Here is a 26,314-nt window from a genome sequence, read left to right as displayed (position 1 = left end):
CTTTCACATACCCCTCAATTGCACCTCCATTTGAGGCAGTTTCTGACCTCGTTCATTACCAGCTCTCCTGATGTCTCCAGCATCACCAATATCTGTCTTCAGCCAATTTGATTCACTCCATGTGATATCAAGAAACATTTGGAGGCACTGGATACTGCCAAGGTTATGAGCCCAGACAACATTCTGGCAATAGTACTGAAGATCTGTGCTTCAGTACTTGATGCATAGAAAGGGCCTCTGGGCGTCTTTGAATCTGGATGGCAAGATGGGTCAAATGGCCCCCTTCTGTGCTGTATCATTTCTGTTGTTCTATGGTCTTGCAGTATCTATGGAGAGTAAAACCGACTTAATGTTTCGAGTCTAGTATGACTGATCTTCAAAAGTGAAATGAACTGGAACCATAAAGTGTCTTTTCGGCTATTGACAGACTAGGAGGAAGATCAAGTGGAAGAGTTCATGAGGGTGCCCACAAAGAGGCAAAGGTGACGATAAGGGTGATAAAGGAGAGGTATTGATTTAAAATAAGTGTAAATGTTAGCTGTGAAAAGGACAAAATGTATTCAGTGCCCTCAGAGCAAAGTCAGCGAGACATGGCTCGGGCCAGTGTCTTTGGGGGTAATGTTTGTTGTGAAGTAGGAGGCTGCAAATTGTTAACAAAATGAAGGACAGAAGTCATGCTCTGAAGTGCTTATCATTGAATCACAGAATTCTTTACTTTGTTTTTACACTAACTCTAATCCATTCAAAGCTATTTTGAAATCCTCAATTGAAAATGCCTCCATCATATTTACAGGGAATACATTCCATACCCTTGCCATACTTGTTGAATAGTTAGTCTGTCATGTAGAATGATGTCAATCAGTCTAGGTTCAATCCCAGCTTTGATTAGACGTCACCATGAGGGTACTGTATTTTTGGACTTAACCTTTGCCTGAGGTATGGTGATCTTCAGGTTAAGCTCTATCATCAGTTGTCTATCTCTAATATAGATTGGGGCTATGGTGTTGAACTTGCTGAATGGAAATGCTTTTCCTCACATTCCCCTTGATTTGTTTGTATGTCACTACAATCCTATGTCCTCTCATTCTTGTTCCATTTATAAATGGGAACAGTTTCTCCCTATCTACTCTGTCCAATCCGTTCATGACTGTCAAATTGCCTCTCAGCCAAGGGGAACAGTCCCAACTTTTTCAATCTGTCCTCATCACAGAAATTTCTCATTCCTGAATCATTTTCTGCACTCTCCAATGTGTTCGCTTCGTTCATATAATGTTGTGTCCATAGCTGTATATAATCCTCCAGTTGAGATCTAACAAGATTATACAAGTTCAACATCACCTCCCTGCTCTTGGAATGTACACCCCTACTAAAATATTCTGAGGACAATGTCTGTTTTATTTACCACTCTCTCCTTCCATGCTTGCATCCTTTTTAGACCTGTACCTCCTATTTTGTATTGTCTTTCAATATTCTTCTGACCAAAGTGCATCACTCACACTTCTCTGCATTGAACTTCATATGTCACCTATTTGCCCATTTTAGAGCAGTGCTTGAGAAAGTTTCAAGGCTACTTCACCACTTCTTACCATAATCTTAGAGATATCACTTCTGGAAGTTCTGATTGAAGATTGCTGTGAATGCTTCAGCCTGATATGTTGGGCTCTTCCATCATTGAGGATTGAGATATTTGTGGAGCCTCCTCCTCCAGTGAGTTCTTTAATTGTTCGTCACACTTATAACTGAATGTCGCAGTACTGAAGAGCTTAGATCTGATCGATTGGTTGTGCAATCATTGAACATTTTTTACTGTATTTTACGATGGATGTTGGATAAACAAGTCATTCTGAGCTGCAGCTTCACCAGGTTGACACCTCTTTTAGGTATGCCTGCAGCTGGCATGCCCTTCAGCACTCTCCACTGAAACAGGATCGATCCCCTGAAGTGGCTGTGAGCCTGAGGAGCATGACCAGCCATGTGTTCACTTCTGCTACATCTCCTGGGCCTGGTATCACTTCCAGGTTTCTTGCTGGGGATTCAATATTCCTTGGCCACATCATTTCATATAGCTGTGGGTTTCACTGTGATTTTTGGGATTGGAATTAAATGGGGTCTTGAGCCTGTGGATGGCATTAGCAAAACCAATCCACAATTTTCTCCAAGGTGGCCACTTCCAGACACAACATGTATTTAAGAATAGTAGGTGAGCTTCCAGCACTGACAACTCATTTTGCAGCTGAAACTCTTGTTCAAGCTTTCTTTAGATTTTAACCACAATATATCAATGATGAACTAAAAAAAAGAAATGTGAATGCTGGAAATCTAAAATAAAAACAGAAAAAGATGAAAAGAACTAAGCAGGTCTGATAGCATCTTTGGAGAGAATGCAGTGTTAACATTTTGAGTCCCATTTCAGTGGACCCAAAACATTGACTTTCTTTGTCTCTCCACAGATGCTATCAGACCTGCTGAGTTTTTCCAGCAATTTCTGTTTTTATGTCAGTAATGACTTGTGTCTTGTATATTCTACTTTGTGTAAATTTGAGATAATTCAAAACATTGTTCTGTATGTCTTGATCAAACAATTACTTTGTTGGACAAAAATTCTAAGATAACAAGTTCAAAGTCTCCTTAACCCTGACCCAACCTTGGACGTAATATGTCACAAATTAATGAATAACTTTCCCATTATTTATTGCAACACCCCAGTGAACTCCAGCACTGTTCACATTGAGCTTTTATTTTAGTCAAATTACTGGTGTAACCAACATTGGATTACATTTATTATTTCTGTGTTCGATGAAACTAAGGCAATAACTTTAAAAGTAAGGATGCTCTGCCATATCAAAATATAGAAATTTTATGCTGTGTTGGGCATCCACCTTTGCTGGCATCTATGAGCAGAGCTATTAACTTTTGACATAAATGGGCTAATCCTTCAGGAAGTTTTCATGTGACATTGTGGCTCTTACCTATTTAAGAGCATAGCATTTTATTCAATATCTTCATCAGGTCATGATTCTGTTTTAAATAGCCTGAGAAGTTCCTGGAGTCTCAATCACTCAATTTTGTTTTCTATCTTCATTAGGTTTCGATACACATTCGAAATTTTTCTCACTTCAGAAAAGCTTTTTCAGTTTGGCACAGATAACCCTGACAGCCTACAGATGTGGACAAGTTCCATTGCAAAGGTACCTCATGATTATAAAATGTACCATACATCCAGCAAGAACCATGTTATCTTTCTGTCATTTTCCAACAATATATATCTGAACTTCAAGGAGAAAGTGAGGACTGCAGATGCTGGAGATCAGAGCTGAAAATGTGTTGCTGGAAAAGCGCAGCAGGTCAGGCAGCATCCAAGGAACAGGAGAATCAACATTTCGGGCATAAGCCATTCCTGAAGAAGGGCTTACGCCCGAAATGTCGATTCTCCTGTACCTTGGATGCTGCCTGACCTGCTGCGCTTTTCCAGCAACACATTTTCATATCTGAACTTCACTGGAGAATAGGGTGACATGGTGACTCACTGGTTAGCATTGCTGCCTCACAATGCTCGGGACCTGGGTTTGATTTCTTCCTTGGGCAACTGCCTGTGCAGAGTTTGCACATTCTCCGTGACTGTGTGGATTCCCTCTGGATGCTGTGGTTTCCTCCCACCGTTCAAAAGACATGCAAGTTAGGTTGTGTAGCTATGCTGAATTACTATCGTCCGGATGTCCGGGCCTAGATAGGTTAGCCATGGAAAATGCATGGTTATGGTTGGGTCTGGGTGGGATGTTGTTTGAACGATTAATGTGGGCTTGATGAGCTAAATGGCCTGCTTTCGCACTGTAGATATTCAATGGATTCTAATAGCAATGAAATCCAATCAAAGGTATCAGCTGGCCTGTTTGAGACAACACTCCAGTCCTAGATGATGTAATTGATTTCTCAAACACAAAGGGTCTTGAACTGCGAGCACTTTATTTTTCTAAACATAATGTCTTCTTGGCAGTTTCTTTCAATCGTCTTCCATTCTCTTGATTTTAGATTGCAGCCAGCTTGCTTTTTATTTACATCTGTCTATGTCTTTCCTTTTCTTTTTTTGCCATGGCCCTTCAATGTTATACTTAGAGGTATATAAACATCATTCATAACATTGCATCATTTTCTTTTGATGAGAGGGCCTCTTGATATATCCATCAAGAAAATCCAATGTCATCTACAATTTTTCTTTAAGTTGTTGACTAACCAATGTAATATTTCCAGCAAGGTTTATTTTTATTGTCAGAATTGTAGTTTTGCACCTCAAAAACAATCCATTAGTGCCTTTGCATGGTGTCATGTAATTATGACACTATTTATAAAGTCATACAGCCATAAAGCTGTGAGCACGGAAACAGACCCTTCAGTCCAACTCGTCCATGCCAACCAGATTTCCTAAATAAATCTAGTCCCAGGGGAGTTGGTAAAAGAGGGGGAGGTGTGACATTGTTAGTCAAGGTCAGTATTACAGTGGCAGAAGAGATGTTTGATGAGGACTCATCTACTGAGTTAATATTGGTTGAGGTTAGAAACAGCTTTCACTCTGTTGGGAGTTTTCTATAGGCCTCTGAAAAGTTCTAGAGATGTAGAGAAAGGATTGCAAATATAATTCTGGACAGAAGCGAAAGTAACAGGATAGATGTTATGGGGGTCTTTAACTTTCCAAATATTGACTGGAAACGCCATAGTTCAAATACCTTAGATGGGTCAGTTTTTGTCCAATGTGTGCAGGAGGGTTTCCTGACACAGGGCAGGCGTTATAGCTGGGGGAATGGCATTAAGATGAGAATATGCAAAGTTTAGGATACATAGGATGTGGAAGGAAACTGCAGGGCATGAGCACAATTGAAATGTGGAGCATGTTCAAGGAACAACTACTGCATGTCCTTGATAAGTATGTATCTGTCAGGCAGGGAGGAAGTGGTTGAGTGAGGGAACCGTAGCTTACTAAAGCAGTTGAATCTTTTGTCAAGAGGAAGAAGGAAACTTATGTAAAGATGAGACACGAAGGCTCTTTTAGGGCGCTTAGAGTTATAAATTAGCCACAAAGGACCTGAAGAGCGAGCTAAGAGGAGCAGGAGGAGACATGAGAAGTCTTTGGCAGGATCAAGGAAAACTCTAAAGCTTTCTTTAGGTATGTCAGGAATTTAAGAGTGACTAAGGTAAGATTAGAGCCTGTTAAGAGCAGTAGTGGGAAGTTGTGTATGGAGTCCAAAAAGATAGAAGAGGTGCTAAATGTATATTTTTTGTCAGTATTCACACAGGAAAAGACAATGTTGTTGAGGAGAATACTGAGATACGGGCTATTAGATTAGATGGGATTGAGGTTCATAAGGGGGAGGTATTAGCAATTCTGAAAAGTGTGAAAATAGATAAGTCCCTTGGGCCGGATGGGATTTATTCTAGGATTCTCTGGGAAGCTAGGGAGGAGATTGCAGAGCCTTTGGCTTTGATCTTTATGTCATTATTGTCTACATGAATATTGCCAGAAGACTGGAGGATATGAAATGTTGTCCCCTTGTCCAAGAAGGGGAGTAGAGACAACCTTGGTAATTATTGACCAGTGAGCCTTACATCGGTTGTGGGTAAATTGTTGGAAAGGATTACAAGAGATAGGATTTATAATGATCTAGAAATGAATAACTTGATTAGGGATAGTCAACATGGTTTTGTGAAGGGTAGGTTGTCCCACAAACCTTATTGAGTTCTTTGAGAAAGTGGCCAAACAGGTGCATGAGGGTAAATCAGTTGATGTGGTGTTTATGGATTTCAGTAAGGCACTTGATAAGGTTCCCCACGGTAGGCTATTGCAGAAAATACAGAGACATGGGATTGAGGGGGATTTAGCGGTTTGGATCAGAAATTGGCTGGCTGAAAGAAGGCTGGTTGATGGAAAGAAGTGGTGGTTGATGGGAAATGTCTATCCTGGAGTTCAGTTACTAGTGGTGTACCGTGAGGATCTGTTTTGGGGCCACTGCTGTTTGTTATTTTTATAAATGTCTTGGATGAGAGCATAGAAGGATGGGTTAGTAAATTTGTGGATGACATGAAAGTTGGTTGAATTGTGAACAGTGCTGAAGGATGTTGCAGGTCAGAGAGGGACATAGATGAGCTGCAGAGCTGGGCTGAGAGGTGGAAAATGGAGTTTAGTGTGGAAAAGTGTGAGATGATTCACTTTGGATGGAGTAACAGGAATACAGAGTACAGTACTGGGCTAATGATAAGATTCTTGGTAGTGTGCATGAATAGAGAGATCTTGGTTTCCATGAAAGTTGCCATTCAGGTTGATGGGGTTGTTAAGAAGGCATACAGAATGTTCCTTTTTATTAGTAGACGGATTGAGTTTTGAGCTATGCAAACATGCTGTTACATGGTGCAGTTACATTTGAACTATTGCATGCAGTTCTGGCCATCGCATTGTAGAAAGGATGTGGAAGCATTGGCAAGAGTGCAGAGGATGTTGCCTGGTATGGAGGGAAGGTCGAATGAGGAAAGGCTGAGGGACTTGAGTCTATTTCTGTGAGAGAGTAGAAGGTTAAGAGGTGAAATAATTGAGACAAATAAGATGATCAGAGGATTAGATAGGATGGACAGTGAGAGCCTTTTTCCTCAGATGGTGATATCTAGCATGAGGGGACATGGCTTTAAGTTGAGGGGTGATCGATACAGGACGGATGTCAGAGGTAGGTTCTTTACTCAGAGAGTAGTAAGGGCGTGGAATGCTCTGCCTGCAACAGTAGTAGATTCATCAACTTTAAGGGCATTTAAATGGCAATTGGATAAATATGTGGATGATAATGGAATAGTGGTAGGTTAGCTTGGCTCCAGATTGGTTTCAGAGGTTGGAACAACATTGATGCCAAAGTGCTTGCACTGCGCTGTAATGTTCTCTGTCCTGTGTTCTATTTTCCAGCATTTGGGCCATATCCCTCTGAATCCTTCCTATTCATATACCCATTCAAATGCCTCTTAATTGTACCAGCCTCCGCCACTTCCTCTGGTGCATACCTGCACCACCCTCTGTGTGAAAAAGTTGACCCTGAGGTCCCTTTTAAATCTTTCCCCTCTCACCTTAAACCTATGTATTCTAGCTTTGGACTCCATTATCTATTCACCGTATCCATGCCCTCATGATTTTATAAACCTCTTTCAGGTCACCCCTCAGCTTCTGAAGCTCCAGGGAAAATAGCACCATTCTATTCTGTCTCGCCTATAGCTCAAATCCCCTCCAACTCCGGCAATATGCTTGTAAATATTTTCTGAACCCTTCAAGTTTTAAAACATCCTTCCTATTGAAGGGAAACCTGAATTGCACGCAATATTCCAATACCCTGTACAGTCGCAACATGATTTCCCAACTCATATACTCAATGCACTGACCAATAAAGGCAGGCATGCCAAATGCCTTCTTCACTATCCTATCTGCCTGTGATTCCACTTGCAAGGAACAATGAACCTGCACTCCAAAGTCTCTTTTTTCAGCAACACTCTGCAGAACCTTACCATTAAGCGTATAAATCCTGCCCTGATTAGCCTTTCCAAAATGCAGCACCTCACATTTTTCTAAATTTTTCTGTTTGTTAAGACTCCATAAGGTTTTCTAGAAATATAATGACATTAAAGAAACTATTGTTCAAATTGACTTTGTCTCCTCTGATTTAGGGCTTTACTGGTTTGAGTTTGCATAGCTTTTTGAATTGTCAATTTGATCGCATTGGAAAACTACGTTATAAATCCATGCAAAATCCTGGACAATGGCAGGAGGGCTGGTTCATACTTAATAAATCCAACCTGAAATTCTGCTCAGAAGAGGGTGGATTGGAGGAAGAGATTGTTAACCTCAAGAGACTCCAAGAACTGAGTGAGTGACATTAACACTAAGATTCCAGTGTTTGGTTTGCCTTACGTTTGTTCTGAGAAGATAAATGCAAGGATTTTGCTTTTTCTTAATTCTCAGTTAACCTTTGAAATGGTGGATATTATTTCTGTTAATAGCCTGAATTATTATTATTGAAGTCCTTTGAATCATTGCGAATGCAATGGCTCTGCATTCAGAATTGGAGGTTCTGTGTACTGCAAAACACTCTGCAAAGAAAAACCATGCATCTCTTTCCCCAAATCAGAGCTCAAGCAATTTTAAGTGAATATAGATCACACCTGAAAAAAAATGACTACAGTGTACTGTGCAGGAGAATTCTTCCATATACCTCTGAACAGTAAGGTGGCACTTTTCATCAGCTCCCCCCTCTTGAGAGAGATGAGAGGAATTAGATCAAATGTCTGCTCTCCCTACTGCATGACATCTGCATAATAGCTCTGAAAATTGTAACTTTTTTGATTTCTTCAATTTCAATATGTTACAAATCTGACTGCAGAAAGCTATGGAGGGAGAGACTTGGGAGTCCTCATGCATATATCGCAAAAGCTAGTGTGTAAGCAGGGAATAAAGAAGTCAAAAGGGATGTTCATCTTAATTTCAAAGGGAACTGTGTTAAAAAATAGGGAGTTCTAGCTAAAACAGTACAAGGCACCAGTTCAAACATATGGATGCTGTGAACAGTTTTGGGTCCTTAGCTAAGGAAAGGCAGAACATAGAACTATACAGCACAGGAATGGTCCCTTCAGCCCATAATGTTGTGCTGAACATGACACCAAATTAAACTAATCCCTTCTGCCTGCCCTTGGTCCATATCCCTCCATTTATTGCATATTCATGTGCTTATCTAAAGGTCCCTTAAAAGCACTTATTGTATCTGCCTCCACCACCAGCCCTGGCAGTGTGATCCAGACTCCTACCACACTCTGTATGAAAAACAACCATCCCTTTACATCTCCTTTGAACTTTCCCACTTTCACCTTAATGGATGCCTCCGAATAATAGACATTTCAACTCTGGGGAAAAGAATTCTGACAGTCAATTCTGTCTCATAATTTTATGAACTTCTGTCAAGACTCCCTCAGCCTCTGCTGATCAAGAGAAAACAACTTGATTTTTCAAGCCATATAGTTCATACCCTCGAATCCAGACAGTATTGAGCGGCATGGTGGCTCAGTGGTTAGCACTGCTGCCTCACAGCGCCAGAGACACGGGTTTGATTCCAGCCTCGGATGACTGTCTGTGTGGAGGTTGCATATTGTCCCCATGTCTGCATGGGTTTCCTCCGGGTGCTCCGGTTTCCTTCCACAGTCCAAAGATGTGTAGGTGAATTGGCCATTCTAAATTGCCCATAGTGCATCTGCAGGTTATATGCATTAGTCACGGGTAAATGTAGGATAATAAGGTGGGGGAATGGGTCTGCGTGGATTACTCTTCGAACGGTCAGTGTGGACTTGTTGGGCTGAAGGGCTTGTTTCCACATTGTAGGGATTTTATCCTGGTCAATCTCTTCTGCATTCTCTCCAAAGTCTCCGCATACTTCATAATTGAACAATTACTCTGTGTGGCCTAACCAAAGCCTTATAAAGCTACAACATGACATCCTGACTCTTGTACTCAATTCCCCAACCAATAAAGGCAAGCATGTCATATGCCTTTTTTACCACCCTGTTTCTTGCGTGGCCACTTTCATGGAGCTATGGACTTGAACCCCAAGATCATTCTGTATATCAATGTTGTTCAGAGTCCTGCCAATAACTGTATACTTTTCCTTAACATTTGATCTCCCAAAGTGCAGCACTTCACACTTACCCAGATTAAACTCCATCTGCCATTTCTCCGCCTATATCTGCAACTGATCTATATTCCACTGTATCCTTTGACAAACTTCTAGTCTATCCACAACTCCACCAACCTTTGTATCATCTGCAAGCTTAATAACCACCCATCTACATTTTCATCCAAGTAATTTATATATATCACCATTAGCAGAGGTCCCATACGGATCCCTGTGGAACACAATTCATCACAAACCACCAGCCTGAACAATACCCTTCCACCACTACCCTTCTATAGGCAAGCCAATTCTGAATTCACATGGCCAAGTCACCATGGATCTCATGCATCTTAATCTTCTGGCTGAGCCTACCATGAGGGATCTTGTCGAAAGCCTTACTAAAATTCATATAGACAACATCCACTGCTCTACCTTCATCAATCACCTGAGTCACCTCCTCGGAAACTTCACTCATGTTAGTAAGACGTGACCTGCCCTACACATAGTCATGCTGAGTGTCCCTAATTAGGCAAACCTTTTCCAAATGTGCATAAATCATATCCCTAAGAATTCTCAACCACCAATGTGAGATTCATTGGTCCAAAGGTTCCTGGAAAATTCCCTATTTCCCTTCTTGAACAAAGGAACAATATTAGCGACTCATCAGTCCTCTGGGACCTCTCCACTGGCTAGTGAGGAAACAAAAATTTTGGTCAAGGCCCCAGCAATCTCCTCTCTTGACACTGTCAGTCACCTTGAGTAGATATCGGGCTCTGGGGACTGATGCAACTTAATGCTCTTCATGAGATTGATAACCACTTCTTACTCAATCTCAAAATGCCGTAACATATTAGCATGCTCCACCCAAATCTCACTATTCCCTTGATCCTTCTCCTGGGTGAATACCGATGCAAAGTCCTCATTTAGGATCATACCCACATCCTCTGCCTCTAACACAAGTTCCCTCGTTTATCCTTGAGTGTCTTCTCCGTAGTTATCCTCTTCCTTTTAATGTATCGAGGGAATATCTTGGGATTCTCATTAACCCTACTAGCCAAGGTCATTTCATGGCCCCATTTTGCTCTTCTCATTCCCTGCTTGAGTTCTTTTCTGCTTTCCTTATATTTCTCACGGAATCTGCCTGATTTTAGCTTCCTAAACCTTACATATACTTTATTCCTTTTCAGTAAATTCACAATTTCCCTCACTATCCAAGGATCCCTTACCTTGCCAACCTTGTCCTTCCTCCTTACTGGAATATGCTTGTCTTGGACTCTCCCCAGCAGGTCTTTAAACAATTCCCACACGTCAAATTTGGACTTGCCTGATAACAGCTCTTCCCAATTAACATTCCTTAGCTCCTGCCTAATACTAATGTAATTTGCCTTCCCCCAATTTAATACTTTTCCACAAGGTCTGATTTATACTTCTTCATAGTTATCATAAAACTTAAAGAGTTGTGATCACTGTTTCCAAAATGCTCCCCCATTGAAAGGTCAGTCACCTGGCCAGGCTCATAACCCAATACAAAGTCTAGAATGGCCTCTCCTCTAGTTGGACTATCCACATACTGTTTCAAGAAAGATATTCTGGCATTGGAGGCAGTCCAGAGAAGGTTCACTAGGCTGATACCTGGTAAGGGAGGGAGAATTTTGTGAGGTTGGGATTGTACTTAATGGAGAAAGTGAGGACTACAGATGCTGGAGAATCAGAGTCGAGATGTGTGGTGCTGGAAAAGCACAGCAGGTCAGGCAGCATGTGAGCAGGAGAGTCAACATTTCGGGCATAAGCCCTTCATCAGGAATGCCGGATCTCCTGCTCCTCAGATACTGTCTGACCTCTTGTACTTAATGGAGTTAGGGGAATGAGAGATGGCCTTACTGAAACATAAAGATTCTTAGAGGATTTGACAGGATAGATGTGGAAAAGGTATTTTCCTCTTGTCATGATTCGGAAATGCCGGTGTTGGACTGGGGTGTACAAAGTTAAAAATCACACAACACCAGGTTATTTTCCAACAGCTTTATTTGGAAGCACGAGCTTTCAGAGTGCTGCTCCTTCATCAGGTGGTTGTTGGGTATAAGATCACAAGACACAGAATTTATAGCAGAAGTTTACAGTGTGATGTAATTGAAAATATATATTGAAAAAGACCTGGATTGTTTGTTAATTCGCAGAACATTTAAAAGTTACATTCTCAAGTGAACTTTAACAATTGGTGTCATATCGGCCCAGGTAATGCACTGAAGGTGTGAGCTGCCCTGTGTGAGGCTGTCTGTTCCACAATTCTCAGACTGATTCTAATCTAAAACATGGATTTACAGAATCTTACATAGATTCATGCAGTTTTTGAGCAAAATAAAATGTAATTCTGCAAATATAAACTCTGACACATCTTGCAGCGTCCACTGTGACAAGGTTGTATGGTACACCCACATGCATACATACACATTTAAGTTTGCAGGGTGAATTTGTACTTGCAGAATCACATTTTACTTTCCTCAAAAACTGCATGAATCCATGTAAGATTCTGTAAATCCATTTTTTAGATTAGAATCAGTCTAACCAATTAGAACCAGTGGCATAGACAGTCTCACACAGGGCTGCTCACATCTTAAGTGCATTATCTGGGCCCACATGACACCAATTGTTAAAGTTCACTTGAGAATGTAACTTTTAAATGTTCTGCAGTTTACGTATGAAAGAACTGAAACCAACGTGTTCATTCTAAAAGATGAGAGACTTAACAAACAATCCAGGTTTTTTTCAATATATAATTTCAGTTACATCACACTGTAAACGTTTGCAATAAATTCTGTGTCTTACAATCTTTTACTCCACAACCACCTGATGAAGGAGTAGCACTCTGAAAATAGTGCTTCCAAATAAACCTGTTGGACTATAACCTGGTGTTGTGTGATTTTTAACTTTTCGTCTTGTGGAAGAATCTAGGACCAGAGGGCATAATCTCAGAACATGGGGTCACACATTTATGACATGGATGAGGTACTGGGGTACTGGGCTAATGTACGGATACTTGGTAGTGTGGATGAGCAGAGGGCTTTTCGTCTTGTGGAAGAATCTAGGACCAGAGGGCATAATCTCAGAACATGGGGTCACACATTTATGACATGGATGAGTAGGTCTGCTCTGAAGGTTGTGAAATTGTGGAATATTTACTGTAGAGGACTGTCAAGGCTGGGTGATCAAGTTTATTCAACATTGAGACTGATAAATTTTTAATCAGCCAGTGAATCGAGGATTAGGGAGAAAAAGCAGGCAAAGTGGAGTTGAGGGTTAACATATCCACCATAATCTAATTGAATGACAGAGCAGATGCAATGAGCTGAGTGGTCCACTTCTGTTTCTATGCTTTATGTTCGAATGAATGTGAAAGGCAATACACAGGGACAAGGAGTAGAAAGAGTTTACTCCAGAAGCCTGTGTGTAGCAATATTTTAATATGTATTGACATCAGTTCTTCAAAACATTAACCCAGTTCTCAATCTGTTTTTATAACAAAGAGGGATGAATGAAATGTCTATTGGATATATCTGTATAATAGAGATCTCATTGTTATTTTTTGTATTGTAATTCCCTCACAAACAGCTTTCACTATTCTGAATGAAAACAGTGAGAAGAAGGAAGTTTTAAGGCTGGTTGATAAGGAAAGGTGAGACAAGCCACACAATAAACCAACAGTTTAAACATTGAAAAACAATGCAAATCACTTCACATTCAGATTTTACATGCCATGCACTGACAGCTTTATGCTGACTGTATTTTCATGACCTCCAACAGCCCCGTACATTTTGCCAGATTTTACTGCCTTTGCGAACAGCAAACGATTTGAAATAGTCCCAGTTATCTACACCTTTATTTCCCTTGTAATTTAAAACTAAAACACAAGTAGGCAACTGTTTACTTGAGGCATTTACTCTCAGGGTAACAATGTGGTTATGTGGCTGCCCTGGTTGTTCTTGATCATTTGGCAGATATTTAGTCCTTCACAGAATGGTGGTAAATGCTTGATTTAAATAAGACAAGGTACTGGTATGTTATGGAGAGTATAAAGCCAGGAGAATATTTTTAGCATTTGGATTTTGAACAAAGGGCATTGGGTGTTAGTTTATTTTTGTGAAGATGTTTAAAAGTTAACTGGATCAGCTTTTCTCAAACTGTGATTTTAAGCCAATAAGTGTCAGAGAGCAGGGGACTGCAAAGCTTCCTGGAGTGTTAATGGACATTTGTTTATAATATGGGGGTGTATTACAGCAGATAGAAACACTAAATCATTAGGTTAGCAGAATCTAAGATGAGCAAGTTTCTTTAAATTTAGTTCTAATGTTTTTTGTTTTGGTTTGATGGGGATCTGACAGAAGTCAGATACAAATATCAATTGTAATCAGAAAAGGAGGTTCTTCAGAGCAGTTAAAGGGATAAAGCACTTTAGTAAAAGGGAATGGTTTGTGAAACTTCCAGATCAGGCCTGTTTTGTTCAAACTTTGTAGATTATTATAAGGCTGAGAAAGTTTAAGCTCTCAGTTGCGAGTGTATTCCAAGGAATAAACTTTGCAACTCACAGGACAGGAACCAAGAAAAAACAGTCCAGTCAAACTTACAGATTTGATAAAGAGGGAAAATGTCTCTGGATTGTGATTGATTATAAGGTGATGGTGTTGGGAACTACTGCAAAAAATACGGAGGTATGGCATTGAGGGTGAGTTGGAGGTTTGGATTAGGAGTTGGCTGGCTGGAAGAAGACAGAGGGTAGTAGTTGATGGCAAAGGTTCATCTTGGAGTGCCGTCACTAGCGGTGTTCCGCAAGGATCTGTTTTGGAAACGATGGGGTACTGGGCTAATGGTCGGATACTTGGTAGTGTGGATGAGCAGAGGGATCTTGGTGTCCATGTACACAGATCTCTGAAAGTTGCCACCCAGGTAAATAGTGCGGTGAAGGAGGCATATGGCGTACTGGCTTTTATTGGTAGAGGAATTGAGTTCTGGAGTACTGAGGTCATGTTGCAGTTGTATAAGACTCTGGTGCGGTCACATCTGGAGTATTGTGTGCAGTTTTGGTCGCCATACTATTGGAAGGATGTGGAGGCACTGGAACGGGTGCAGAGGAGGTTTACCAGGATGTTGCCTGGTATGGTAGAAAGATCGTATGAGGAAAGGCTGAGGCACTTGGGGTTGTTTTCATTGGAGAAAAGAAGGTTTAGGGGTGACTTGGTAGAGGTGTACAAGATGATTAGGGGTTTAGATCGGGTCGACAGTGAGAATCTTTTTCCACGTATGGAGTCAGCTATTACAAGGGGGCATAGCTTTAAATTAAGGGGGGGTAGGTATAGGACAGATGTTAGGGGTAGGTTCTTTACTCAGCGAGTCGTGAGTTCATGGAATGCCCTGCCAGTAGCAGTGGTGGACTCTTCCTCATTATGGGCATTTAAGCGGGCATTGGATAGGCATATGGAGGATAGTGGGCTAGTGTAGGTTGGGTGGGCTTGGATAGGCGCAACATCGAGGGCCGAAGGGCCTGTACTGCGCTGTATTCTTCTATGTTCTATGTTCTATGTAACTAGATGGATTTTGTTTTAACTTGTGTTTTGACATCTTTCTAATTGTGCTATATTTAGATGGCTTGGTTTGGTTAATTTTATTATTATTTCTTTTGTATAATAAACTTTTGTTTTATTGTTGAAGCCAGATCTGCAGCATTGCCTGCTTATGTTTCAGTTCCAGACTATGACCTATTGAGCCAAATTTCATTCTGGGATTTGACTCGTCCAGTTGTAATACCAACTGGGATCATTACAAGTTGATATTTACTGTTTAACACTCTCTCTCTGTTTATAGAACATTGTACCTGCACGGAGTGACACGTCTGGATTATTCAGTTTGGTGTGGTGATATTCAGAGAGCTGCAGGCAGCCGAGGAAATGCCCTTAGTGATCAACAGCTCAGCAGGAATGACATCCCCATCATTGTTGACAGCTGCATTGCCTTCATCACCCAATATGGTGAGTGAATGTCAACACAAGAGGCCATTGAAACAAAGTTTGGACTCACATTTTAGAAATGAATTACTTATGCACTGGAGCCAGGATGCCTGGTGAGTAAACCGAAGGCTATCACTGTTGCAGAAGCTGCAAAAGTCATTGTGGGGTCATTCCTATGTAACAATGTAAGTCAGGTTCAGTTGGGAGTGGGTAAATTGCAGCTCCCCAAATGTAAACTTTAAAAGTATCCATCATATTTTCCCATTTTCAGGGCTACAGCAGTGTGGTTAAAACATAATTTAGATTAAAACATAAAATACCTCAAATGCATTTATCTCCTCACTCTCCATGCCCCATCTGTGCTTTGTAATGCCCTATACCCACCTCCACATCTCTAAAAAAGTGCAGTGCAAAAGGATTTGGGTGTTCTTAGCATGAAACACAGAAATGTAGCATGCAGTTGCAGCATGTAATTAAGACTTTTATCCTTCATTTCTCGGGATTTGGAGTTTAAAAGTAGGTCTTATTAAGTCTTGTCACAACTTTGCAGGATGTTGCTGAGGCTACACCGCAAGTACTGTGTCCAGTACTGAAACCGGCATTTAAGAAAAGACATCCCTCTGTACTGAGGCAGTCCATGCTCAAATGCAACAATATAGAACAAAGAGAACAAAGAACAAAGAAAGTTGACAGCCCAGGAACAGGCCCTTCTGCCCTTCAAGCCTGAGCCGATCCAAATGTACTGTCTAAACCTGTCAGTCAATTCCTAAGCATCTGTATCCCTCTACTCCCCACCTACTCACGCATCTTAAATGAGTCTACCGTGCCTACCTCTACCACCGCTGCTGGCAACTCATTGCAAATGCCCACCACTCTCTGTGTGAAGTACTAGCCGCGTGTATCCCCCTTAAACTTCCCACTTCTCACCTTGAAAGCGTGACTTCTCGTTATTTAATCTTTCACCCTGGTAAAAAGCTTGTCTCTATCCACCCTGTCTATACCCTTCATGATTTTATAAACCTCAATCAGGTCCCCCCTCGACCTCCTTTTTTATAATGAAAATAACCTAACCAACTCAACCTCTCTTCATCGCTAGCACCTTCCATACCAGGCAACATCCTCGTAAACCTTCTCTGCACCCTCTCCAAAGCGTCCACATCCTTTTGGTAATGTGGCGACCGGAACTGTACACAGTATTCTAAATGTGGCCGAACCAATGTCCATGTATACCACGTCAACTGCCCTACCCTCATCTACATGCTTGGTCACCTTTTCAAAAAACTCAATGAGCTTTGCGAGACACAACCTGCCCTTGACGAAACCACATTGACTGTCTGAAATCAAATTGTTGCTTGCTAGATGCTTATAAATCCTATCTCTTATAATTCTTTCCAAAATCTTTCCTACAACAGAAGTAAGGCTCACTGGTCTATAATTACCTGGGTCATCTCTACTGCTCTTCTTGAACAAGGGCACAACATTTGCAATCCTCCAGTCCTCTGGTACTAAACCAGTAGACAATGATGACTCAAATATCAAAGACAAAGGCTCCGCTATCTCCTCCCTAGCTTTCCAGAGAATCCTCGGATAAATCCCATTTGGCTCAGGGGACTTGTCTGCTTTCACCTCCTTCTAGAATTGATAACACTTCTTCATAACTAACCTTGATCCTTTCTAGTCTAATATCTCATAATTTAGTCTTTTCCGCTACAATATTCTCCTTTTCCTGAGTTTAAACATGTATGTGAAGTATCGTGTTTCAGATGCAATGCAACTGTTCAAGCTACTCAACGTTAAGCCAAATTACTGAGTAAAACAATAAAAATAATTTATTTACACACAATAGTTTGAAATGAAAACAAAGGAAAGAGGAATCTAGGATAACTTAGCTATTGGAAAAAGTTACCAAATAATAGATACAGTACCACGTACTAATTAACTGTTCCAATAACATCTCATAAATACATCCCTTAGCAAAAAGGCAAATCCAAACACAGATTCTTACATGCAGCTCTCTAAGCCAGAAGGAGAAAGCATCAAAAAAAAGGTTCAGGAAGAATAACAGCTGGGAATTATTCACTGAAGCTTCCAATTCTTTTTAGACCCCAGTGTCTTCTAATGTTACTGATAAAACCAAACCAAGAAATCTGGATCTGAGAGAACTGGCCACACCAATTCAGGCTGCTTCCATTGTTCCAACTTAAAAAAAAACCCAAGGCCCCACATGTTTACTTAAGTCGTCTTCTGTGGCCAGTTCTGCACCTCTGTCTTACAACCTGTCTTCAAAAAAAAGGACAAAATAACCTTTTAAAGTGACAACATCATCACACCATCTCCAATAAAAGACCATCTAACCACCATTCCTTCAAATTCAGTGGTGTTACCATCACTGAATTCCCCACAATCAACAACCATGGGGTTACTGTTGATCATAAACTCAACTGGACTATCCACATAATGGCTACAAGAGTCGCTCAGAGGCTAGGAATACTAGGGCAAGTAACTCACTTCCTAACTCCTCAAAGTCTTTCCATTATCTACAGGCACAAGTCAAGAGTGTGATGAACTATTCCCCACTTGCCTGGATGGCTGCAACTCCGAGAACACTCAAGAAGCTTGATACTGTTCATGACAAAGCAGCCCACTTGATTGGCACCACATCCACAAGCATCCACTCCCTCCACCACTGATGCTCAGTGGCAGCAGTGTGTTCTATCTACAAGATACACTGCAGAAACTCACCAAGGATCCTCAGACAGTACCTTCCAAAACCACAACCACTTCCATCTAAAAGGACTAAAAGCAGCAGATATGTGGGAACACTACCACTTGCAAATTCCCCTCCAAGTCACTCACCATCACTGTTGCTGGTTCAAAATCCTGGAAATCACTCCCTAAAGGTGTTTTAGGTCAACCCACAGCATGTGAGCTCCAGCAGGTCAAGAAAGCAATTCACCACCACCTTCGCATGCCAACTAGGGATGAGCAATAAAAATACTGACCAGTCAATGACACCCATATCCTACAAAAAAAAAGATTCAAAACAGATTCACTCAGCTGATTCCTGGCATGAAGAATTTGACTTATCAAGAGCAGTTAAATGAGTTAGCCTTCAATCATTGAGTTTAGAAGAACAAGGGTGATCTTACTGAAGCATGCAAGATTCTAAGAGGGCTTGAAAGAGTAGATGTTAAGATATTTACACTCATGGGAAAATCTCAACTAGGGGACAATGGGATATGCACAGGGTAGGTGTAAAGTCAGGAGCAAGGCCCAATTAGATATAGAAGGAATGCTAGGACAGTCCAGGAGCTGTCCAGTCCAGAATACATGGGCAGGATAACGTACATGGGCAGTCCAGAAAGCTAAATTGTATTAACTTTAATGCAATGGGTTTGACTGGTAAGGCAGCTAAACTTAGAGCAGTGAGCTATGGAATTTAATATTGTTGCAATCAATGAGATATGGTCGAAGGAAGGACAGAACTGGCAACTCAACTTTCCAGGGTATAGATATTTCACGTGCAATCGTTGAGATGTGAGAGAAGTGGGATAATACATTATTAATAAAGAAAGCCAACACTGCAGTAATGAGGGAGGATGTCCAAGAAGGGCCATCAAATGATGGGTAGAGCTTTGAAATAAAAGGGAACAGTTACTTTGCTGGAATTACAATGGAGGCTTCTCAACAGTCAGAAGAAGATCAAAGAGCAGATATGAAGACATAACACAGAAAGGTGTGAGAGAAACAGGATTAGGGCATTTCAACTTTGCTAACATTAATTGAAATCACCCTACTATGAAAAGAAAATGGGAATCTTTTAATTATAGAGTTTTAAGGTCTCACTTTTTAAGTTAGAGTTCAGGACAGCGTGTTCCTTGAAGAGTGAAGTACAAGCAACCCTGGGTGGCCGGAATATCCAGGATTTGATAAAGAAAACAAAGGAAGTATGTATCAAGTACAGTGCATTCAAAACAAGATCACAGATTCCCTACAGTGTGGAAACAGGCCTTCAGCCCAACCAATCCACACTGCCCCTCCGAAGAGTAACCCACCTAGATCCATTCCCCTACCTTATATTTACCCCTGAAGAATGCACTTAACCTACACTATGGGTAATTTAGCATGGCTAATTCACCTAACCTGCACATCTTTGGACTGTGGGAGGAAACCCATGCAGACACTGGGAGAATATGCAAACTCCACACAGTCACCCAAGGCTGGAATTGAACCCAGGTTTCTGGCACTGTGAGGCAGCAGCGCTAACCACTGAGCCACTGTGCCGCCCTAGCTGGGGAGGACCTTCAGAAGTATAGCGAGTGTAGGGGATTGTTTAAAAAAGGATATTAGGAGGGCAAAGAAGGGCTACAAATTAACTTTAACACGTGAGAACAAGGAAAACTCTTAGGCTTTTTATAAATATATCAAGAGTAAGAGGACTACCAGGGAAAAAGTGGGACTTATTTGAAAGCAAAGGCGCAATCTATGCAAGGAACCAGAAAGCATGGGTGAGGTCTGAAATGAATATTTCTCATCTGTATTCACAGTTAGGATGGTGACGTTCTCAAATACATTAAGATTAATAAGGAAGAGGATTTAGGTGTTTTAGTGGGCATAAAAGTGCTTAAATCCCCTGGATCTAAAGAGATGCAGCTTCTTGAAAACTGCATTAGGGAACTGGAGCTCGAGCTAGATGAAGTCCGGATCATTCAGGAGGCAGAGGGGGTTATTGAGAGGAGTTACAAGGAGGTGGTCACACTTCAGGTGCAAGAAGAAGGTAAATGGGTTCCAGTCAGAGGATGGAAAAGGAACTGGCAGGCAGTGCAGGGAATCTCTGTGGCCATTCCCCTCAACAACAAGTATACCTTTTGGATACTGTTGGGGGGAATGCCTTAGCAGGGGTAAGCAATAGGGCACAGGTACTGGTACATAGTCTGTCCTTTTTGCTCAGAAGGGAAAAGGGGAGATGAGCAGAGCATTAGACATTGGGGACAGTCAGGGGAACAGATAGGAGGTTCTGTGGGAACAAGAGAGAATCACGGTTGGTGTATTGCCTCCCAGGTGCCAGGGTTTGTGTTGCCTTGTATCGTGTTTTTGGGATCCTTGAGGGGGAGGGAGACCAGCCCCACATCGGCACAAACAACATAGGTAGGAAAAGGAATGGGGATTTAAGGCAGAAATTCTGGGAGCTAGGGTGGAAGCTTAGAGCTAGAACAAACAGAGTTATCTCTGGTTTGTTGCAAGTGCCACGTGCTAGCAAAGTGAGGAATAGGGAGAGAGAGGAGTTGAACACGTGGCTATAGGGATGGTGCAGGAGGGAGGGTTTTGGATACCTCAATAATTGGGGCTCATTTTGGGGTAGGTGGGACCTCTACAAATAAAATGGTATACACCTGAACCAGAGGGGTACCAATATTCTGGGGCGTAAATTTGCTAATACACTTTGAGGGGTTTAAATTAATTCAGCAGGGGAATAGGAACCTAAATTCTAGTTCCAGTGTCCAGAAGGTTGAGAGCAGTGAGGGCAGAAAAGAGGTTTCGAGGTAGCAAGAGTTCACCAGCAAGCAAGAAAGTGGTTTGAAGTGTATCTACTTCAATGCCAGGAGCATCCCGAATAAGGTGGTTGAACTTTCAGCATGGGTTTGTATCTGGGACTTCGATGTTGTGTCCATTTCAGAGACATGGAGAGAGGAGGGACAGGATTGGTTGCTGCAGGCTCCATGATTTAGATGTTTCAGTAAGAACAGAGAAGATGGTAAAAGAGGGGGAGGTGTGGCATTGTTAGTCAAGGACAGTGTTATGGTAGCAGAAAGGACGTTTGAGGAATCACCTACTGAGGTAGTATAGACTGAGGTTAGAAATAGGAAATGAGAGGTCACCCTGTTGGGAGTTTTCTATAGGCCACTGAATAGTTCCGAAGATGGGGTCTTTAACTTTCCAAATATTGGCTGGAAATACTATAGTTCGAGTGCTTGAGATGGATCAGTTTTTGTCCAATGTATGCAGGATGGTTTCCTAAAACAGTATGTAGACAAGCCAACAAGGGATGAGGCCACATTGGATTTCGTACCGGGTAATAAACCTGGCCAGGTGTTAGATTTGGAGATAAGTGAAGACTTTGGTGATGGTGACCACAATTTGGTTATGTTTAATTTAGTGATGGAAAGAGATAGGTGTATAACACAGGGCAAGAGTTATAGATGGGTGAAAGGCAATTATGATGCAATTAGGCAAGATTTAGGATGCATAGGATGGGGAAGGAAACTGCAGGGGATGGGCACAATTGAATTGTGGAGTTTATTCAAGTAACAGCTACTGCATATCCTTGATAAGTATGTACATGTCAGGCAGGGAGGAAGCGGTCGAGCGAGGGAGCCATGGTTTACGAAAGAAATTGAATCTCTTATCAAGAGGAAGATGAAAGCTGGGATGACACGTAAAATCTCAGTTAGGGCCCTTCAGAATTACAGGTTAGCCAGGAAAGACCTGAAGAGAGAGCTAAGAAGAGCCAGGAGGGGACATGAGAAGTTGTTGGCAGATAGGATCAAGGAAAACCCTAAAGCTTTCTATAGGTACATCAGGAATGAAAGAATGACTAGAGAAATATTAGAGCCAATCAAGGATAATAGTGGAAAGTTATGCGTGGAGTCTGAGAAGATGGGAAAATGCTAAACAAATATTTTTCGTCAGTATTCACACTGGAAAAAGACAATGTTGTCAGGGAGAATACTGAGATACAGGCTACTGGACTAGATGGGAATGAGGTCACACGGAGGAGGAGTTAGCAATTCTGGAAAGTGTGAAAATAGATAAGTCCCTGGGCCAGATTGGATTTATCCTCAGATTCTCTGGGAAGCCAAGAAGAAGATTGCAGAGCCTTTGGCTTTGATCGTTATGTCATCATTGTCAACAGGAATAGAGGTTTGGATCAGAAATTGGCTATCTGAAAGAAGGCAGAGGGTGGTGGTTGATGGGAAATGTTCATGCTGGAGTTCAGTTACTCGTGGTGTACTGCAAGAATCTTTTTTGGAGCCACTACTGTTTGTCATTTTTATAAATGACCTGGATGAGAGCCCAAAAGGATGGTTTAGAAAATTTGCAGGTAACACTAATGTCAGTGGAGTTGTGAATAGTGCTGAAGGATGTTGAAGGTTGCAGAGGGACATAGAAAAGCTGCAGAGCTGGGCTGAGAGGTAGCAAATGGAGTTTAATGTGGAAAAGTGTGAGGTGATTCACTTTGGAAGGAGCGACAGAAATAAAGAGTAAGATTCTTGGTAGTTTGAATGAGCAGAGAGATCTCAGTGTCCATGTACATAGATCCCTGAAAGTTGCCACCCAGGTTGATAGGGTTGTTAAGAAGGCATACGGTAAGTTAGCTTTTATTGATAGAGGGATTAAGTTTCAGAGCCACGAGGTCATGTTGCAGCTATACAAAACTCTGGTGTAGTTGCACTTGGAGTATTGTGTACAGTTCTAATCACCACATGGTAAGAAGGATGTGGCAGCTTTGGAAAGGGTGCAAAGGAGATTTACCAGGATGTTGCCTGGTATGGAGGGAAGGTCTTATGAGGAAAGCCTGAGGGACTTAAGGCTGTTTTCATGAGAGAGAAGAAGGTCGAGAGACGACTTAATTAAGACGTTTAAGATAATTAGAGGGTTAGATAGGTTGGACAGTGAGAGCCTTTTTCCTCAGATGGTGATGGCTAGCATGAGGGGGCATAGCTTTAAATTGAGGGGTGATAGATACAGGACAGATGTCAGAGGTAGTTTCTTTATTCAGAGAGTAGTAGGGGCATGGAATGCACTGCCTGCAACAGTATTCGACCCACCCACACGAAGGGCAATTAAATGATCATTGGATTAACATACAGATGAAATTTGAATTGTGTAGGATCGATCGTCTTCAGATTGGTTTCACAGGTTGGTGCAACATCAGGAGGCGAAGGGCCTGTACTGCACTGTAGTGTTCCATATTCTATGTCTTTCACGCTGTTATGGGAAGTGAGGGAGGAGATTGCTGGGGCCATAGCAGATTCAAAAATTGGTGGTGTTGTTGATAGTGAGGAGGATGGTTTTAGGCTATAGTCTGATATTGATCAGTTGGTATTTTGGGCAGAGCAATGGCAGATGGAATTTAATCCTGACAATTATGAGGTGCTGCATTTTGCAGAATGAAAGAATGAAAGAATATATACAATGAATGGCAAATTCCTCGGGAGTACTAACGGACAAAGAGACCTTTGTGTTCAAGTCCATAGACCCCTGAAGGTGTCAGCACAGGTGGACTGTGTGTTGAAAGAAGCATATATCATGTTTACCTTCATTAACTGGGGTATAGAATATACGTGCAAGGAATTATTGTTACAACATCGTAAACCATTGGTTAGCCCACAGTTGGAATTCTATGTGCATTTCTAGTTGCCACACTATCAGAAGGATGTGATTGCATCTGGAGAGGGTGCAGTGATTCACCAGGATGTTGTCTGGGATGGAAAGTCTCAGTTGTGAGAAACTGGATAGGTTGGGTTCATTTTCCTTGAAGCAGTGGATGCCGAGAGATTAACCTGATTGAGTGTAAAAAATGATGAGAAGCATTGGCCAGGTAAATTATGAGAATCTTTTCTTTATGGCAGACAAGTCTAAGACCAGAGGGCATCAGTTTTAGATGAGGAAAAAATGATTTAGAGGAGATCTGAGAAAAGGTTTGTTTCACCCAGAGTTTGGTAGAAGCAGAACAGCACAGCACAGGTACATGTCCTTCAGTCCTTTGTATCTGTGTCTGTGTCGGTGTCTGTGTCAGTGTCTGTGCCAACCATGCTGTCTTCGAAACTAATCCCATCTACCTGCATATGGTCCGTACCCCTCTATTCTCTGTATGTTAATGTGTCTGTTTAAATGTCTCTGCAGTGTGCAGTCACCTGCAGTTTGCTACCTGCAGTCTGACCCCAACACTAAAAAGATATTTCCTTCCCCTCCCCTATCCGCTTTCTGTAGCGACCGTTCCCTCCACAACTCTCCCATTAGGTCCACACTATCCTCCAACCTCTCCATCACAACTGGTACCTTTGCCAGCAGTCGCAGGAGGTCCAACGCCTGCCACCACACCTCCCTCTTACTTCCATCCAAGGCTCCAGATAATCATTCCAAGTCCAATAGAGATTCACCTCTGATTCTTGTAATCTGATTTTCTGCATCTGTTGCTCCCAATATGGTCTCTCTTCTACATCAGAGAGACAGAGTGCAAACTCGGGGGCCAGTTCAGGGAAAATCTATGGTCTGGATGCTCCAATGAATCCCACCTCCCTTTTGCCAGCCATTTCAGCTCCCCCTTCCATTCACCCAATGACGTATCCCTTCTGGCCTCTTCCACTGTCAAAAAAAGACCACATGCAAACTAGAGAAATAACACCTCATCTTCCACCTTGGAAGATTACAACCTTATGGCCTCAACATAGAATTCACCAGCTTCCAAATCTCACTATTCCCACGTCATGCCAGGTCTAGTCCTCCCTCTCCATCCTGCCCCATTGACCTGACTATGACTTTAAAACTCTTCCTTCTTATCTATCTGCTTCACCCTTCCCACTGACCAATCTCAATTACCTCCCACCTGTATCCACCGATCACCATCCCACCTTCCTTTCTCCCACCCCCACACCCACCCCCTCCTATTTATTTCTCAGCCCCACTTCCCCCTCCTCAGTCCTGATCAAGGGTCCTGCTTGAAATGTTGACTCTCCTGCTCCTCTGATGCTGCTTGACATGCTGTGCTTTTATCCACTCTAAATGCTGCTTCTACCAATTCTCCTGGCAACAATTTCCAGGCACTTACCACCATCTCCTTTAAACTTAACCCCTCTCACCTTAAACTAATGCCCCCTAATATCCCCCCTAATATTTGATCCTTCCACCCTATCCATGCCTCTTATAATTTTACATGCTTCTATCAGGTTGCCCCTCAGCCTCCAACATTCAAGTGTAAACAATTCAAATTTGTTTAACCTTTCCTTCTCACTAATACATTCCAATCCAGGCAACATCATGGGAAACCTCCTTTGCACCTTCTCCAAGGCCTTCACATCCTTCCTATGATATGGTGACCAGAACTGCACTCAATGTTACAAATGTGATCTCACTAAAATTTTATACAAATGCAACTTGAGCTGCCAATTTTTACACTCAGTGTTCCAACCGATGAAAGCAAGCATGCTGTATGCATACTTTAGCACTTTATCCACTTGTATTGCCACTTTCAGGGACGTATGGACCTGCACCTCAAGTTTAGAACACAGAACATAGAACATTACAGCGCAGTACAGGGCCTTCGACTCTCGATGTTGCGCCGCCCTGTTATATTAATCTGAAGCCCTTCCTACCTACACTATTCCATGTACGTCCATACGCCTGTCCAACGACGACTTAAATGCACTTAAACTTGGTGAATCTACTACCGTTGCGGGCAAAACATTCCATACCCTTACTACTCTCTGAGTAAAGAAACTACCTCTGACATCTGTCTTATACCTATCTCCCCTCACTTTAAAGTTGTGTCCCCTCGTGTTTGCCGTCCCCATACTTGGAAAAAGGCTCTCCCTATCCACCCTATCTAACCCTCTGATTATCTTGAATGTCTCTATT

General features: G+C 41.9%; 1 protein-coding gene across 1 annotated transcript in view; it reads left to right on the top strand.

Annotated features, from left to right (window-relative positions):
* arap3 (ArfGAP with RhoGAP domain, ankyrin repeat and PH domain 3) overlaps positions 1-26,314 on the top strand; it is a 342,751-nt gene that overhangs the window by 219,986 nt on the left and 96,451 nt on the right. The window contains exons 15-19 of the mRNA XM_043710000.1: positions 3,086-3,188; positions 7,687-7,885; positions 13,287-13,350; positions 15,534-15,697; positions 20,322-20,453. Coding sequence (XP_043565935.1) covers positions 3,086-3,188; positions 7,687-7,885; positions 13,287-13,350; positions 15,534-15,697; positions 20,322-20,453 — 662 coding nt within the window. The remainder of the gene's footprint in view (positions 1-3,085; positions 3,189-7,686; positions 7,886-13,286; positions 13,351-15,533; positions 15,698-20,321; positions 20,454-26,314) is intronic.

This window comes from Chiloscyllium plagiosum, chromosome 20, assembly GCF_004010195.1.
Source record: "Chiloscyllium plagiosum isolate BGI_BamShark_2017 chromosome 20, ASM401019v2, whole genome shotgun sequence".
Taxonomy (NCBI): domain Eukaryota; kingdom Metazoa; phylum Chordata; class Chondrichthyes; order Orectolobiformes; family Hemiscylliidae; genus Chiloscyllium; species Chiloscyllium plagiosum.
Note: the sequence above shows the minus strand (reverse complement) of the source record. Positions and strands in the feature narration are given on the sequence as shown.